This window comes from Rhinoraja longicauda, chromosome 3, assembly GCF_053455715.1.
Source record: "Rhinoraja longicauda isolate Sanriku21f chromosome 3, sRhiLon1.1, whole genome shotgun sequence".
NCBI classification, from domain to species: domain Eukaryota; kingdom Metazoa; phylum Chordata; class Chondrichthyes; order Rajiformes; family Arhynchobatidae; genus Rhinoraja; species Rhinoraja longicauda.
In genome coordinates, this window is record NC_135955.1 from 77,339,007 (window position 1) to 77,356,656 (window position 17,650).

The 17,650-nt window shown below is 44.7% G+C and overlaps 1 protein-coding gene across 6 annotated transcripts in view; it reads left to right on the top strand.

The window, feature by feature from the left end:
* kiaa0825 (KIAA0825 ortholog) overlaps positions 1 to 17,650 on the top strand; it is a 269,652-nt gene that overhangs the window by 45,029 nt on the left and 206,973 nt on the right. For all 6 annotated transcript variants that reach the window (XR_013547071.1, XM_078396492.1, XM_078396491.1 and 3 more), the window contains 3 exons: positions 4,912 to 5,082; positions 5,652 to 5,743; positions 8,509 to 8,727. Coding sequence is in view for 5 of the 6 variants with exons in the window: in XM_078396492.1 (XP_078252618.1) it covers positions 4,912 to 5,082; positions 5,652 to 5,743; positions 8,509 to 8,727 (482 nt within the window). In the remaining variant the exon portion in view is untranslated. The remainder of the gene's footprint in view (positions 1 to 4,911; positions 5,083 to 5,651; positions 5,744 to 8,508; positions 8,728 to 17,650) is intronic.

The following is a 17,650-nucleotide window of genomic DNA, read 5'->3' on the forward strand; positions in this document are numbered from 1 at the left end:
TACCATCTGTTTTGTTCTGTAGATGGCACTTAGTGCCAGTTAAATTACAACTGTTAAGGGATTTTCCCCGTTAAAGTATTCGCTATCAGTCATCCAATATAAATATTGTTTGTTTAAGAATAATATACAGAAGACATCAATGTGATTAAAATTTTCAAGATCACATTTATAGATGAATGAATCAAATAATTTTAATCTGTATAATTTGAATTTGTTTTCTATGTTGCTGATAAAAATTGTTCAAATTTCAGAATCTGCATTAACTATTAATGCAAAAACAAGTTTTAATAAAGTATTTCTTAAAGAGAGTTAGATAGAGCTCTAGAGGCTCGTGGAATCAAGGGATATGGGGAGAAGGCAGGCACAGGTTACTGATTGTAGATGATCAACCATGATCACAATGAATGGCGGTGCTGGCTCGAATGGCCAAATGGCCTCCTCCTGCATCCATTTTCTATGTTTTTACATCCGCATTCTGTAGTGTAAAAAAGTACTAAAGTTATTCAATCCTTGTAAAAGAGACTTAAAAACATTCCTTATGTTCCTTCCGTTATCACATTAGATGCATCCCACAAAAATGCATCACACAGATGTAATGGTATTCCCAAACAAATGTTCAGGTTTTTAGTGTGTCTTAATAACTAGCATCTGAATTGTTAAGCCATTATCCAGAAAGTCAAATTATGAATTTCCTTTTTATCTCTCACATTCAGGCACACCTCTGAAATCTAAAACTACAAAAAAAATCATGAAGTCAATATCTGAAGTGTATAATAAACCAACATGGGTAGTTCTGCTATACATGCTTCTGGATATAACACAATTGTAAATTTGGGAATACTATTTGCACTACACTGACCCAATTGATTAAAACATGATTTTGATCGAGAACTAGAAAACCACTTAAAAATGACGTTGGAATTTAACAAGCAGAAAATAAAGATATCTTGCATTTAACTGTAGTGGGCAATAGAAAACAGTTTCCATCAATCTCACCATAGTAATCAGACACCATTGTCTCTCAATTCGTAACTCTTCAGTCCTTTTGCCACACACCTTCTGTTCTTTCATCTCTGGCCTTTGCCCAACCACCTATCAAAAATCTCATGTTGTTGGTAGGAACTGCAGATGCTGGTTTAAACTGAAGATAGACACAAAATGCTGGGGTAACTCAGCGGGACAGGCAGTATCTCTGGATAGAAGGAATGGGTGATGTTTCGGGTCGAGTCCCTTCTTCACTTGCCTATGTTCACTTCTTGTCTGCCACACTCTGCCCGCCCCCCCCCCCCCCCCACCCAACCAGTCTGAAGATGAGTCCCGATCCAAAATGTCACCTATCCATGTTCTTCAGGGATGCTGCCTGAACTAGATTTTTAGATTTAGAGATACAGCGCGGAAACAGGCCCTTCGGCCCACCGAGTCCACGCCGCCCAGCGATCCCCACACATTAACACTATCCTACACACACTAGGGACAATTTTTACATATTACCCAGTCAATTAACCTACATACCTGTACGTCTTTGGAGTGTGGGAGGAAACCGAAGATCTCGGAGAAAACCCACGCAGGTCACGGGGAGAACGTACAAACTCCGTACAGACGGCGCCCGTAGTCAGGATCGAACCTGAGTTTCCGGCGCTGCATTCGCTGTAAAGCAGCAACTCTACCGCTGCACCACCGTGCCGCCCGTTTTACTCCCGCAATTTGCGACCATTTTTGTAAACCAATATCTGCATTTTCTTATTTCTACATCACCTTTTAAGACTACAGCTGTTACTTTCACTGCAGGTACTTATTGGAATTGACAAGCAATTGCTTCTATTGCAACTTTGTAATCATACTGTATTCAATAATATAATATTCAGCCTTTAGTGTCTTTAGCTTGCAGTTTAAAAAATCTTTAGTTTTGAAAATACTGCAGGATAAATAGTCTGAAACTCAAGCACCTTATCTACTTAACCCCAGTGGTGGGATTTTCCATAACACAAGGTTTCTTAAGGATGCAACAATCGCAATATAGCAGAACGACCTGTATTCTGGTTAGACCCTTTATCGGACAGATAGCAGATAATTATTGTGATTAGATTGGCACCCACTGGAAGGTAGCATGACAAAAAAAATGTTAAGCTCAAGACAAGATGTACTCAAAATAGGCAAAAGCAAACATTAAAAAAATGTTTGGGAAAGAACAAATGGTTCAATTCTTTCTCTTTTTGGAAGTTGGATTTGATTTATCACCTGATGCTGCTGATTATAGTCAGCATTATATTATGTCAGAAAATGCTGGAAATACACAGCAGATACAGCAGCAACTGTAGAGAGAAACAGAAATAGTGTTTCAGGTCCATGACATTTTATTCTGATGTCATTCAGCCAGAATAGAAGAGATGGCAAAAACTCTGCCCATAAATCATTTCTTAGTCCATAGAGTCTGCTAAATGCCTCATCAGCCATTTACAGGTTTATACCGGTTCAGATCAGGTCTAATTGTGACATACCGTTGGATCCTGCAGGTTAAAGTTCTCTGGCATCAAATTTAGATCAGGAAATATATTTTGCATTTGTCCCATTAGCCTGCTCAGACAAAACTCACCAGATGTCAAAATTAACCTCAGAGGCACGGGTTTTAAAAATAAACAAATAACTATAATGTTCAGAAAGTATCACTGGACAGCAACTAGTGGTCAAAGAATATTTTAACATCAAAGTTTCATTTAAGATGTGGGCAAGACCAGCAATTATTGCAAATTTGTATGTGCCAAGAAGCTGATATTGGTGAGACACTTCTTTAACTGTTGCATTACTCTGGTAAATATATTCCAACAATATTATTGGGTAGAGAGTTCTAAACTTTTGATCCAACAATCATTAAAAAATGGCAAGGTATTTTGAACTTAGGAGAGTGTTTATTCCATATACTTACAAGCTATAGAATGTAGGTAATAGAATGCTAAAACAAATGCATTTGTCCTTCTTTGGGATACAGTTGAAAGCATTTGCATGGATTGCTAAAGGTTGGATAGATTGCCACAGTGTATGCTTTTTGTACAACTGATGTCAGCAATTCATTCATCGTTCTGCAAAATGGTTGTCAAATGCCATACAATGATGCTCTGGTGTGTTTTTAGCACAGCAGATCAATTTCCTGGTCCACATTCTTAAACAGCTCTGAAGTCTTTTATAAATAATGGAATTGCTTTGCTCAGTTTACAGCTCATTTTGCTCTTCAGGATCAGTTCCTGTGGACTGGACGGTAGCCAATGTAACCCCATTTTCTAAGAAAGGACGGAGAGAGAAAACGGGGAATTAGAGACCAGTTAATCTTACATTGGTAGTGGGGAAGATGCATGAGTCGATTATTAAAGATGTAATAGCAACGCATTTGGAGAACAGTGACAGGGTAGGTCAAAGTCAGCATGGATTTATGAAGGGGAAATCATGTGATTAATTTTTTCGAATTTTTTGAGTTGCAACAAGTAGATTGGATAAGGGAGAGCCAGTGGATGTGGTGTATCTGGACTTTCAAAAAGCCATTGACAAGGTTCTGCGCAAGAGCTAAGTGTGCAAAATTAGAGCATGTGGTATTGGGGGTTGGGTATTGATATGGATAGACAACTGGGTTGGCAGACAGGAAGCAAAGAGTAGGAATTAACAGGGCCTTTTCAGAATGGCAGGCAGTGACTAGTGGGATCCCAGTTATCTACAATATAAATGATTTAGACGAGGGAATTAAATGTAACATCTCCAAGTTTTCAGATGACACAAAACTGGATGGCAGAGTGAGCTGCGAGGAGGCTGCTACGAGGCTGCAGGGTGACTTGGATAGGTTGGGTGAGTGGGCAGATGCATGGCAGATGCAGTATAATGTGGATAAATGTGAGGTTATCCACTTTGGTGACAAGAACAGGAAGGCAGATTATTATCAGATTAGGAAAAGGGGAGGTTCAATGAGACCTGGGTGTCCTTGTACATCAGTCACTTAAGCATGCAGGTACAGCAGGGTGTGAAGAAAGCTAATGGCATGTTGGCCTTCATTGTGAAAGGATTTGAGTTTAGGGGTGATGAGGTCCTACTGCATTTGTACAGGGCCCTCGTGAGACCATACCTGGAGTATTGTGTGCAGTTTTGGTCCGCGAATTTGAGGAAGGACATTCTTGCTATTGAGGGAGTGCAGCGAAGGTTCACCAGGTTAATTCTCGGGATGGCGGAACTGACATGTGATGAAAGAATGGGTCGACTGGGCTTTCATTCACTGGAATTTAGGATGAGAGGGGATCTTATAAAAACATATTAAATTCTTTAGGGATTGGACAGGCTAGGTCCAGGAAAAATGTTCCCGTTGTTGGTGGAGCTCAGAACCACGGGTCACAGTTTAAGAATAAGGGGTAGGCCATTTAGGACTGAGACGAGGAAACACTTTTTCACCCAGAGAGTTGTGAATCTGTGGAATTCTCTGCTACAGAAGGCAGTGGAAACCAATTGACTGGATGTTTTCAAGAGAGAGATTTAGCTCTTAGGGCTAACGGAATCAAGAGATATATTGGGAAAAAGCAGGAATGGGGTACTGATTTTTCATCTCATTTGGTCACTGAACCACTTCCCTTTTCATCACAATTGATTACTAAAATGTGCCAACTGCTCCAGGCTGTCCCATACTTGGATTATGCCACTGTGCCAGAGTGTCATGGTGGTTTTGATTTGGCTAATTGGTGCTAATTTCCAGCGAATTGTAGCATTGCATCAGATTTGTCTCTTAATATTTGAATGAAAGTTAACTCCTGAAACACTTGTTAATATCTCTGCTGACGTAGTTGTGACAGATTTTCACACAATATCATTACGAGCAATACTTTCAGGTTATATTTATTCTGTAATTAATTTATCAATTTAATCTTTGTTTTGTTTCTCCAGTTACCCAGGAGCAGTCGAAGCAGATAAGAGACTTAGATATCACTACCCACCAGCTTCGAAGCCTTTCCCAACTGATAAAAACTCTTCTTCTTCTGGAAAAAAGAATTAAAGAACTTCTTTCAGAGGTCTTTTTGGAAAGCACTTTCACACAGCAAGGCAGAAATGTTCGAGGTATTTCTTATCTATTAGCTTTTTAGAATGATTGACATAATTTTCCATCAAGTTATGAAATCAGGCCATTCTTATAGGACATAGCACAAGAACAGGTCTTTAGGTGCACTATGTCTGTGTCAAAGATGATGCCAAGACCATCTCTTATCTACCTGCACATAATGCATATCTCTCCATTCCCTGCATATACATATACCTATCCAAAAGTTCCTTGAATGCTGCTATCGTGTCTGCTTCAACCACAAACCCAGGCAGCTATTTTTTTAAATATTGCTCAAATTGACAATTATATTACACATTTTAGGTTTGGTCAAATCCAAATAGGTTTGAGCCGAAATATAGAATATTTAATTCAGAAATCGAGCACAATTTTGAGTGCAGTTTACACCTGGGTTGCTGTTTTCATTCAGTAGCCTCATCATTTAAAATGGAAAGCTAGCCAAGTTAGTCAATTTCCCTAATCTGAAACAAAATCAGCTTAAAAATAGAAAAATATATTTGTACATATCTAGTTTGTCAGGAAGGAATAACATCAATTACCTTTATTATGGTAATTTTATCTTTGCTAGGAGTGCTAAAGAAGGCCCCAACAAATATTGATCTGCCATCAGATATGAACAAAACCTGCATGCAAGATGACCAGTTGCTATTCATGACTGAGGTAATCTAATCTCTTCTATGTTTGACAACAATGGATACTATATATTTTATTTGTATTTCAGAATGCCATGAGCAATGTTTGTATTCTAATTTTCAATAGACAATAATGTTCTAAAGTAGGAGCCAGAATTAGACTGCATGATGCCCTGCAAGAAAGTTCCTTCATCCTGCTTAGTTGTTTTTTGTTCAATGTGACACATCCTTTGATTAGTTAGATCTTAAAAATCTATCAGTATTCTCTAACTGAAAGAACAGATAAGGGACCACAGGAGAGATCATTAAACACACGGCGATAGTGTTAATATACCAGCATTGATTGAGAATTAGTTTACAGAGGAAAAATAAATAGTAGGAATAGACATATGCTTTAAAGTTGGTGCTGGGGGCCCAGCCCCAGACTTGGATGAAAGGATCAAGTGTAATATATCTCAGGTCGCAGACGATACGTAAAAAAGTGGTAGTATGGTCCATGACAAGAATGTGGTGAGGCTTTGAGCAGTCATAGATAGCCTAGGTGAATGTGAAACTGAAAATATTATGTAGAAAAAGTTGAAGTTATCCATATTGCTGGTGACCTGTCTCTGATAACCAGTCCTGGACCCATCACATAGATGTAATCATGAAGAAGGTGCACCTGCACCTCTACTTTCCTTGAAGTTTAAAGAGATTCAGCATGTCAACAAATATTATGAAGGACTTCTGCAGATACACTGTGGAACTATCCTGACCTGTTGCACATGACATGTTATGGCAATTGCAACGCAAGAGGCTTCAGACAGTGGTGGACTCGCCTGCTCCATCATGTGTATAGTCCTACCCATCATCAAAAGCATCTACATGAAGTGCTTCCTCAAGAAGGTGATCAACAAGTTGATCAACAAGAATCCTCACCATCTAGCCATGTCCTCATCTTGCTGATACCATCGTCCCGGAGGTATAAAAGCCAGAAGTCCCATACCTCCATGTCCAGGAACAACTAGTTTCCTCCAACCATAATATTCTTCAACCGCCCTGCACAACCCTAATCCTAATCAGTAATGGAACACTGTGGACCTCTTCTTGTACTACCAAAGACTTGTTTTTCTAATTGTGTTTTTGCACTAATTTTCTGTGACAATAGACAATAGGTGCAGGAGTAGGCCATTCGGCCCTTCAAGCCAACACCGCCATTCACCATGATCATGGCTGATCATGCACAATCAGTACCCCGTTCCTGCCTTCTCCCCATATCCTCTGACTCCGCTATCATTAAGTATTTTTGTGGAAAATTAAGTCTCTTTCACTGTGGAAGTATTTTTCTTTTTCAGTGTCTTGCAAAGTTATGTGTAATTTATATTTTACATGTTATGTTTTGTGTGCTCGAGTAATGTTGCTGCAAGCAAGTTTTTAATTGTACCTGTACCTCAACATATATTTGAGAGTATTTTTTGAGAGGTTAGAGTTCAAAAGCTGTTTTAAAACATCTTTAAAATTAAAAGATGTTGGCATCTATCAAGAAGAATCATCACCATCTGGGCCATGTCCTCTTCTTGCTTATACCATTCGGCAGGAGGTATTAAAGCCTGAAATTCCACACCACCAGGTCCAGGACCAACTACTTTCAAAGAGACCACCACTCTCTGAAGCCTTTTGTGTTGCAATTGCCATTACAAGTCATGTGCAATCGGATATTTCCATAGTGTATCTGTGGAAGTCCTTCAGAGTATTTGATGATAAGCTGAATCTCTTTAAACTTCAAAGAAAGCAGTGCAGACACACCTTCTTCATGATTACATCTATGTGCTGGGCCCAGGACAGGCTATCCGAGACAGGTCATTAGCAACGTGGATAACTTCAACTAGAGTCAGAGTTATAGAGTGATACAGTGTGGAAACAGGCCCTTCAGCCCAACTTGCCCACACTGGCCAACAATGTCCCAGTTACACTAGTCCCACTTGATTGCGCTTGGTCCATATCCCTCCAAACCTGTCCTATCCATGTACCTGCCTAACTGTTTCTTAGACGATGGGATATTCCCAGCCTCAACCACCTCCTCTGGCAGCTTGTTCCATAAACCCACCACCCTTTGTGCATTTCCTGGCGCACTCACCCCTAGAAGTTAATATGCCGTTTTGAACCAGCAAGGAAAGGCAAGTGAGGTATATTGGCCTTCTCTGCAAGAGGACTTACAGAGCCCTAGTGAGATCCTATCTGAAATAGGTCTGGTCTTCCGATCTAAGAATAGGAATATTTTTGATTGCGACAGTGCAGTCGTTCACCAGATTGACATATGTAGAGAGATAAGGCATAAGCATGCTATTGGCCTGCTCTTGCTTGCATTATTTTATGTTCAAATGCTCTTGGAGCCACGAAAATAGGAATTTGTGTGGGATGGAACTTAGTTCTGATCTAAGTTCTTGTCTCCCAAGTGCCACTGCAGTTTTCTTTCCTCCTCTTGTCTTGCAATGTCAGCTTGTTGTTTTTAAAGTAGTTCATGAGAGACAGAAAATATTGAACTGTTGAAGTGTTGAAATATAAATTTGTACAGATGTCAGACCTCACCGTGAAGCCAACCCCTAAAATGAATTTCCTTTTCTGCTTGTGTTAATTAGTATGTATCAGCAAATATTACCAGCAATAAATAGATTTTACGAAGATTTTAGTAAGAATCTTTGGTACTAAAAATTAAAGTATTATATGGAATACTTAAATAGATTCATAATTTGAATTAAAATATATTTACAATGGTGTTAATGTTAATCAACTACAATTTTCTTCATATTGCAGTATGTTTCTCTAGAATGTGACTGGAGAAATGCTTTCAAGGAGTTGGCACATTCTGCAGCCTACTCTGTGAAGATAGTAATTGAAGAAATACGTTCAAAGTACCTTGAACAAGAAACAAACCTTTACAACTCAGGTAAAAGCTTAGCAATGTGCACACAATCAGTGGAAGCTACATGGAATCAATGTACGGAGAAAGAACAATCTAAAAAAGTCACAAAGGTAATATCATTTTAACAGAATGATAATATATTCAGCAAAGATGGGAAGAAAATCATAGAAACATACCTCAGATAGTCGAGCCACAGCATTCAAAATGTAGAGAGCTATCAGAATATATAATGTTCAATAGGATTAATAGAAAAGGGGATGAGTGTCTATTTTGTTTGCCTGGAGAAGCAAGAACTAGGTTGTATAGTCTGAAGGCAGGGGATTACCCATTTAAATCAGTACGCATTTTTTTATTTAGGAGGCTGTAAAAATCTTTGGAATTCTGGACTATTTTTGTTGCCTAAACATATGCAAAGCTGAGATTGATAGACTTTTATACATTAAAGAAATCAAGTGGCATAGGGAAAGGATGAGATAAAGGATCAAAAAACAACACAAGGTATCACAAAATGCTGGAGTAACTCAGCAGGTCAGGCAGCATCTAGGAGAGAGGGAATGGGTGACGTTTCGGGTCGAGACCCTTCTTCAGACTGATGTCAGGGGGGTGGGACAAAGAAAGGATATAGGTGGAGACAGGAAAACAGAGGGAGAACTGGGAAGGAGAGGGGAAGAGAGGGACAGAGAAACTATCTAAAGTTAGAGCTGTCAATGTTCATACCGCTGGGCTGTAAGCTGCCCAAGCAAAATATGAGGTGCTGTTCCTCCAATTTCCGGTGGGCCTCACTATGGCACTGGAGAAAGGTCAGACTGGGAGTGGGAGGGGGAGTTGAAGTGCTCAGCCACCGGGAGATCAGGTTGGTTAAGGCAGACTGAGCGAAGGTGTTGAATTGAAACGATCGCCGAGCCTGCATTTGGTCTCGCCGATGTAGAGAAGTTGACATCTGGAACAGCGGATACAATAGATGAAGTTGGAGGAGGTGCAGGTGAACCTCTGTCTCACCTGGAAAGACTGTTTGGGTCCTTGGAGGGAGTCGAGGGGGGACGTAAAGGGACAGGTGTTGCATCTCCTGCGGTTGAAGGGGAAAGTGCCTGGGGAGGGCGTGTTTTGGGTAGGAAGGGACAAGTGGACCAGGGGGTTGCGGAGGGAACGGTCTCTGCAGAATGCAGAAAGGGGAGGAGATGGGAAGATGTGGCCAGTATTGGGATCCCGTTGGAGGTGATGGAAATGTTGGAGGATAATTTGTTGGATACACTGGCTGATGGGGTGGAAGGTGAGGACAAGGGGGATTCTGTCCTTGTTACGAATGGAGGGAGGCGACCAAGGCCACACGACAACTCTCAGACACCTCCTCCTACTTATCCTTGGACCATGACCCCACCGACGAGCACCAGACCTTAATCTCAACACTATCACTGATCTCACCAATTCCGGCGCTCTGGCCTCTAACGCCTCTGACCTTATCGTTCCCCAGCCCCGCACGGCCTGATTTTACCTTCTTCCTAAAATCCATAAACAGAACTGTCCTGGCAGACCCATTGTTTCTGCCTGTGCATGTCCCACCGAACATATTTCCACCTACCTCGACTCCATCCTATCCCCCCCGGTCAAATCCCTCCTCACCTATGTCCAAGACACCTCACATGCTCTCTGTCTCCTCGATAACTTCCGGTTTCCAGGCCCCCACTCCCTCATCTTTACCATGGATGTCCAGTCACTCTACACCTCTATGCCCCACAAGGATGGTCTTAGGCAATAGGCAATAGGTGCAGGAGTAGGCCATTCAGCCCTTCAAGCCAGCACCACCATTCAATGTGATCATGGCTGATCATTCTCAATCAGTACCCCGCTCCTGCCTTTTCCCCATACTCCTGACTCCGCTATCCTTAAGAGCTCTATCTAGCTCTTTCTTGAATGCACTCTCTCTTGAAGCCAATCTCCCTCTACTAACACTCTCCGTCTCGCAGAGCTGGTTCTTACCCTTAACAACTTCTCCTTTGACTCCTCCCACTTCCTCCAAACCAGAGGCGTAGCTATGGGCACGCAACGCAGGCTCGGCGATCGTTTCGCTCAACACCTTCGCTCAGTCTGCCTTAACTAACCTGATCTCTCGCGGTAACTGAGCACTTCAACTCCCCCTCCCACTCCCAGTCTGACCTTTCTGTCATGGGCCTCCTCCAGCGCCATAGTGAGGCCCACCGGAAATTGGATGTCCTTAAATGTTGCTGCTGTAGCGACCATAGAGAATGGTCCGGGTCGTCGAACCCTCAGATTGGCCAGCAAGGTCACGTGTGAGCGCGACCGTAGGGATTGGTCCAGAGAGCGACATCGCTGATTGGCCAGCGTTGTCATGTGCGCTTTTGGCGCCCGAAATGTTCAGTTCGGCGAAGTCTTCGAAGAAGACAGTAAGTTTTTGATGGTTGTCCTTTACCTTGTTGTTTAACTTTGTATTCGAATATTGCGGCTGCAATAAACTTCTTCTACAACCAACAAGTTTTCGGACTCGCCATATTGGTGACCCCGACGTGATCTGGACGATCACCGACTATGCAGGAACACGACGCCTCGTTGTTGAATGCCGCGCCTGGCACACCGGAGTTAAGCGCGGTAAGCGTTCACCTTCCGTTGTTTTGGACACATTCACCGCAATCTTGGTTTGTCCACACCGAAGCCCAATTTCATATAAAGAACATATCGGCCGACTCGACGAAGTATTACTATCTCGTCAGCGCTCTATCACCGGAGACGACCACACGCGTGATGCGGTTCATCGTTAATCCGCCTGCGGAAAGCAAGTACGAGGCAATGAAGAAATTGTTACTGCGAATCTTCGGGTTTAATAGGCATGATTGCGCTGAAAGACTTCTGCACCTACCGGACCTCGGAGATCGACGGCCGTCCGTTCTCATGGCCGAGATGATGATGCTAGCCGGTGAGCATACGGATTGCCTCATGTTCGAACAGGCATTCCGAGAGAAGCTTCCTGAGGATGTCCGACTGCTGCTCACGGATTGTTCTTTTAAGGACCCCGAAGCATATGCAGCGAAAGCGGACGCGCTCATAGCGGCTAAAAACAAGACAAGCGGTTCGATCAACAAGGTCTCGACATCAGTGACCACGCCACAGCGACATCAAGATGGCGCCGCGTCTCCCGCCAGTTCTCCGAAAGCCCGCCAAAAAGATCCGCACAAACGCGGCTGGTGCTATTATCACCTACGATGGGGTAGAGAATCCCGCAACTGCCGCTCACCTTGTACCTTCGCGGGAAATGCCTCGGCCGATCGTACATAGGGGCAGTTGCGATTGGCCAGAACCGACGCCTCTACGTCCACGATCGATTCACGGACACAGAATTTTTGGTAGACACGGGAGCCATCATCAGTATAGTGCCGCCGACTGACCTAGAAACCAGAACGGGTAAGACAGGTCCCACCCTCATCGCGGTTAATGGCAGCCCCATTCGCACTTTCGGTATACGGAAGATGTCCCTTGTGTTAGGCCTCCGCACGTACGAATGGCCATTCATCATAGCAGACGTCAGACAAGCGATCCTAGGCGCAGATTTTCTCTGGGCTTTTTCACTGGTCCCTGATGTCCGCGGTAACGACCTCCGACCCTCCGTCGCTCCGACAATCGCCTCCCCGCCCAGCCCTACTGTCCAGGCCGTCGTCGCGGCCCCTGACTCGTATGCTGAGATCCTGGCGGAGTTTCCAGAGCTGCTCATCCAACGTTTTGACACGCCTTCGGCCAAGCACGGCGTGGTCCATCACATCCGCACCGAGGGCCCTCCCGTTTTCGCTCGGGCCAGGAGACTACCGCCAGACAAACTGGTGGTGGCACGGGCGGAATTTAGGAAGATGGAGGAAATGGGCATTGTCCGACAGCCCGTGGGCCTCGCCGTTGCATATGGTCTCCAAGGCATCTGGGGGGTGGAGACCATGTGGCGATTATCGGCGTCTCAATGCTGTCACCACGGCTGATCGCTACCCCATACCGCACCTACAGGACTTTTCGTCTGGGCTGGAAGGAGCGGTGGTGTTCTCCAAAATCGATTTGGTGCGAGGATACCACCAGATTCCGGTGCGGCCGGAGGACATACAGAAAACTGCCACGATTACTCCGTTCGGGTTGTTTGAATGGTTGCGTATGCCTTTCGGTTTAAAGAACGCGGCACAGGCTTTCCAACGACTGATGGACCGTGTGGGTCGGGGTTTACCCTTTTTGTTTATTTATTTAGACGACATCCTGGTCGCCAGCCCCTCAGTGCAGGAACACCAGGTCCACTTGCGGACTGTGTTCCAGCGGCTCCAAGACCACGGGCTCATTATCCAACCCTCCAAGTGTCAATTCGGCCTCCCTTCTCTTGATTTTTTAGGGCACAGAATTACCCCTGCCGGCGCCTCCCCTTTGCCCGAGAAGGTGGAGGCTATCCGGGCATTTCCCAGGCCCACCACAGTAAAAGGACTACAGGAGTTCGTAGGTATGGTTAACTTCTACCATAGGTTCGTTCCGGCAGCTGCGCGGGTCATGCGCCCGCTCTTCCAGTGCCTTGCGGGAAAACCGGTAGAGTTGATATGGTCCCCGGCAGCAGAGTCGGCTTTTACAGCAGCTAAGGCAGCATTAGCAGACGCCACCATGTTGGTCCACCCGAGCCCCTCCGATCCCACGGCCCTGACGGTTGACGCCTCTGACGTGGCGGTGGGCGGGGTCTTGGAGCAGCAGGTCGGTGGCCGTTGGCAGCCCTTGGCGTTTTTCAGCCGGCAACTAAATTCAGCTGAGCTGAAGTATAGCGCATTTGACCGAGAGCTTCTGGCCCTCTATTTAGCTGTTCGTCATTTCAGATATTTCCTTGAGGGCCGCCCATTTGTAGCCTTTACGGACCACAAACCATTAACATTTGCATTTTTCAAATTGTCTGACCCATGGTCGGCCCGCCAGCAGCGGCACCTGACTGCTATCTCCGAATTTACCACCGATGTCCGTCATGTCGCGCGTAAGCTTAATGCCGTTGCTGACGCCCTGTCTAGACCTGCTTTTTCCCCTATTTCGGCGGTGGACTGCGAGGTGGATCCCCAGGAGCTTGCGGAGGCACAGCTTCTAGCGGATACCGCCTCGGCATACCAGTCCACCACTTCGGGATTGAAGTTGGCTCAGGTAGCCTGCGGGTCGGAAGGCACAAAAGTCTGGTGTGATGTTTCCCTTCCCCGTCCCAGGCCGGTAGTACCGCCCTCCCTTCAGCGCCGGGTTTTTGATGCCATTCATGGGCTGGCGCACCCGTCCATCCGCTCCACCTCTGCTTGAGTAGCAGCTCGGTTTGTCTGGCATGGCCTACGGAAACAGGTAGCGGGTTGGGCGCGTTCCTGCGTTCCCTGTTAGACCGCTAAAGTCCAGCGCCATGTCCAGCCTCCCGTACAGGGGTTCGAGGTCCCAGCAGTTCGTTTTTTCCACATCCACGTGGATTTGGTCGGGCCTTTGCCTTCCTCCCGGGGCTACACCCACCTCCTTACGGTGGTGGATCGGTTCACCCGGTGGCCAGAGGCTTTCCCATTGTCTGATATCTCGGCAGCCTCTTGTGCCAGGACTTTGGCCCTCCATTGGGTAGCTCGTTTCGGGGTTCCGGCAGTTATTACCACTGACAGGGGGCCGCAGTTCACTTCGTCCCTCTGGGCCGCGCTCGCAGAACTGTACGGTTCCAAGTTACAACCCACTACTGCATACCACCCCCAGGCAAATGGACTTGTAGAAAGGTTCCACCGTCAACTTAAGGCGTCCCTCAGTGCAAGGCTTGAAGGCCCGGACTGGGTAGACCAACTCCCCTGGGTTCTTCTGGGCATCCGGACTGCTCCTAAGCAAGATCTCGGTGCGTCGTCCGCGGAGCTAGTATATGGCTCGACACTTCGAGTACCCGGAGATTTGTTTCCGGAACCCTCAGACCAGCTGCCCCCAGTCCCATCAGTCTTAGCATCTCTCCGGGCACGGGTGGGTTCCCTGGCTCCAGTTCCGACTTCACGTCATGGGTGTCCCATGGTACATGAACCGCCTTCCCTGAAGGACTGTGAGTTTGTGTTTCTGCGAAAAGATTCCCATCGTGCCCCGTTGCAGAGGGTCTATCAAGGACCGTTCCGGGTTTTGCGTAAGGGAACGGCTACCTTCACCTTAGACATGTGCGGCAGGAGTGAGCTCGTCTCGGTGTCCCGGCTCAAACCTGCACACTTGGATCCGGATCAACCAGTCCTGGTCCGCCAAACCCCTAGGAGAGGCCGACCTCCGTCAGTTCCGCTCAGTCCAGGACCCCCCGTTCCGGCAGTTCCTCCAGGACCCCCCGTTCCGGCAGTTCCTCCAAGTCCGGAATCCCCTGCTCCTGTGGTTCAGGCTGCCCCTCTCCTTACTCGTTATGGTCGCGAAATCCGGCTCCCTGCTAGGTTCCGTACCTCGGGTTCTGGGGGGGGTCATGTAGCGACCATAGAGAATGGTCCGGGTCGTCGAACCCTCAGATTGGCCAGCAAGGTCACGTGTGAGCGCGACCGTAGGGATTGGTCCGGAGAGTCAAGTCAAGTCAAGTCAATTTATTTGTATAGCACATTTAAAAACAACCCACGTTGACCAAAGTGCTGCACATCTGACTAGGAAAAAAAAGAAACATACAGTGGCAGGCAGCCAAACACAACGGCGCGGCCATCTTGAACAAAATGTTAATTCAATCACCCACAGTCCAACAACAAAAGCATTAAATAAGCATCAAAATTACACCCCCAAAAAACCCCCAAAAACACAGTCCAACAATAAAAGCACTAAACAGGCACCCAAATTACCCAACCCCAAAAAACCCCAAAAACACAGTCCAACAATAAAAGCATTAAATAGGCATTCAAATCACACAACCCCAAAAACCCCCAAAAACACAGTCCAACAATAAAAGCGCTAAACAGGCATTCAAATTACACAACCCCAAAAAACCCCCAAAAACACAGTCCAACAATAAAAGCATCAAACAGGCACTCAAACCACCCAACCCCAAAAACACACAAAAAAAGAAACATCCATCAGTACATCCAGAGAGCGACATCGCTGATTGGCCAGCGTTGTCATGTGCGCTTTTGGCGCCCGAAATGTTCAGTTCGGCGAAGTCTTCGAAGAAGACAGTAAGTTTTTGATGGTTGTCCTTTGTTTAACTTTGTATTCGAATATTGCGGCTGCAATAAACTTCTTCTACAACCAACAAGTTTTCGGACTCGCCATACTGCGAGTGATCTCCTTAAATGTTGCTGCGAGTGCACCTTTTTATGCACTTATGCACCTATTTCGTATGTGTCAACATCCTATCTAAACATACATCAATATGGTCTGTGCTTTCATTTCCTTATTGATTGGCCATAGGGACATGACAAAGCTGTGAATAATGCTCTCATGCATTAGATTGAGCCCATTTGCAATATGGAAAATTATTATAATTCACTGAGGCGAATTTGCCTAGGCATTTTCATTTATCATTATATATGGCAAGGAATTGAGCCATTTTGGAAGGTAGCATTGTGGCTTGTGTTTCCACAGTGTTCATTGATGAAGATAAGCATCTGTTGCTTGAGGATGTAGAAGACTAACTACAGTCACAGGAGATAGCAGTTTCTATAAATTGACCTTGACCTTTGGCATCGCTTTTGTCTGACTAATGAACCTACCATCAAGTACATTGAGAGTTCAGTGTTATGTTAAAACAACCTCAGTTCTTATCATTATAAATGATTAGTTACTTGAAGTTTGAGATTGCCATTCTGTTCATTGAGAGACAGTCAGCATTCTGGTATCTCACTTTATTGAGAACAAATTTGTTTTGAACTTGAAACTTTGAACTTTGAATTTTACCCAATGTATTTCGACAGATGCAGCATGGAAAGTATTCTGATAGGTGCACCTCTGTCTGATATGGCAACTGCAATGCTCTGGACCACCTGAACATGCAGAAAGTGGTGAACACTGCCCTGTCTATCACAGGCTCATCACTTCCTTCCACCCAGTCCGTCATCACGGTGCATTGCATCAGGTGGTAGGCAGTATTGTCTTACTTCTGTCTTCTGGGAGAAGATTCAAGAATTTGAAAGCCTGTTTCTTCCAGACTGCTATTAAAATCCTGAACCAGTCACCTCTTTCTCATCCCCTTTCCAGGAGATGCTCTCACATGTTTTCATTCTTAACCCAACCTCATTCAGTTGTTGCACTCTAGCTTATTTTGAATGATTTTGGATTGCACTGCAATCTTTGCAACATTCTGCTCTTTTGCATTCAACATTGTATTTATTGTTGTATCTATCATTACCATGTTTACTTACTACTCATGCAAACAAGGAATTTTATCTGAATCTGAACTGTAAGAAGTTATGGGTTATTTTACTGGAAAATATGCATCAATATTCCAAGTTAATTTTACAAGTAATACCTTTTTGATTATTAATCTAGAATTTTGGTTATGTGTGGACTCTATTTCATAAGGATACTTGGCCAATTTGGGGGAGGGAGAGATTAAAACTGTAGAATAGCTAATTAAGTAAATTCAGTAATAGTCCACACCCGACTTGATTGGTTGAGGAAGTGTAAGAAAATCACTGCAGATGCTGGTACAAATCGAAGGTATTTATTCACAAAATGCTGGAGTAACTCAGCAGGTCAGGCAGCATCTCAGGAGAGAAGGAATGGGTGACGTTTTGGGTCGAGATGCCCCCCTGACATCAGTCTGAAGAAGGGTCTCGACCCGAAACGTCACCCATTCCTTCTCTCCTGAGATGCTGCCTGACCTGCTGAGTTACTCCAGCATTTTGTGAATAAATACCTTTGATTGGTTGAGGAGGTCAATTTCTCTACATCAGCCTTACGAGGAGATTGGAGAGAATGATTTATAAAATTAGACCATGGGTATAAAGGAGTCTGAGAGGGTTTATTTATGTCATGTTCATATTCTTTGGGGTGCATCTCCTCAGACATTTAATTGTTGGTAAAACTACAGACTTTTAAAAAAAACTGGATTTATATTTCATTCTTTCA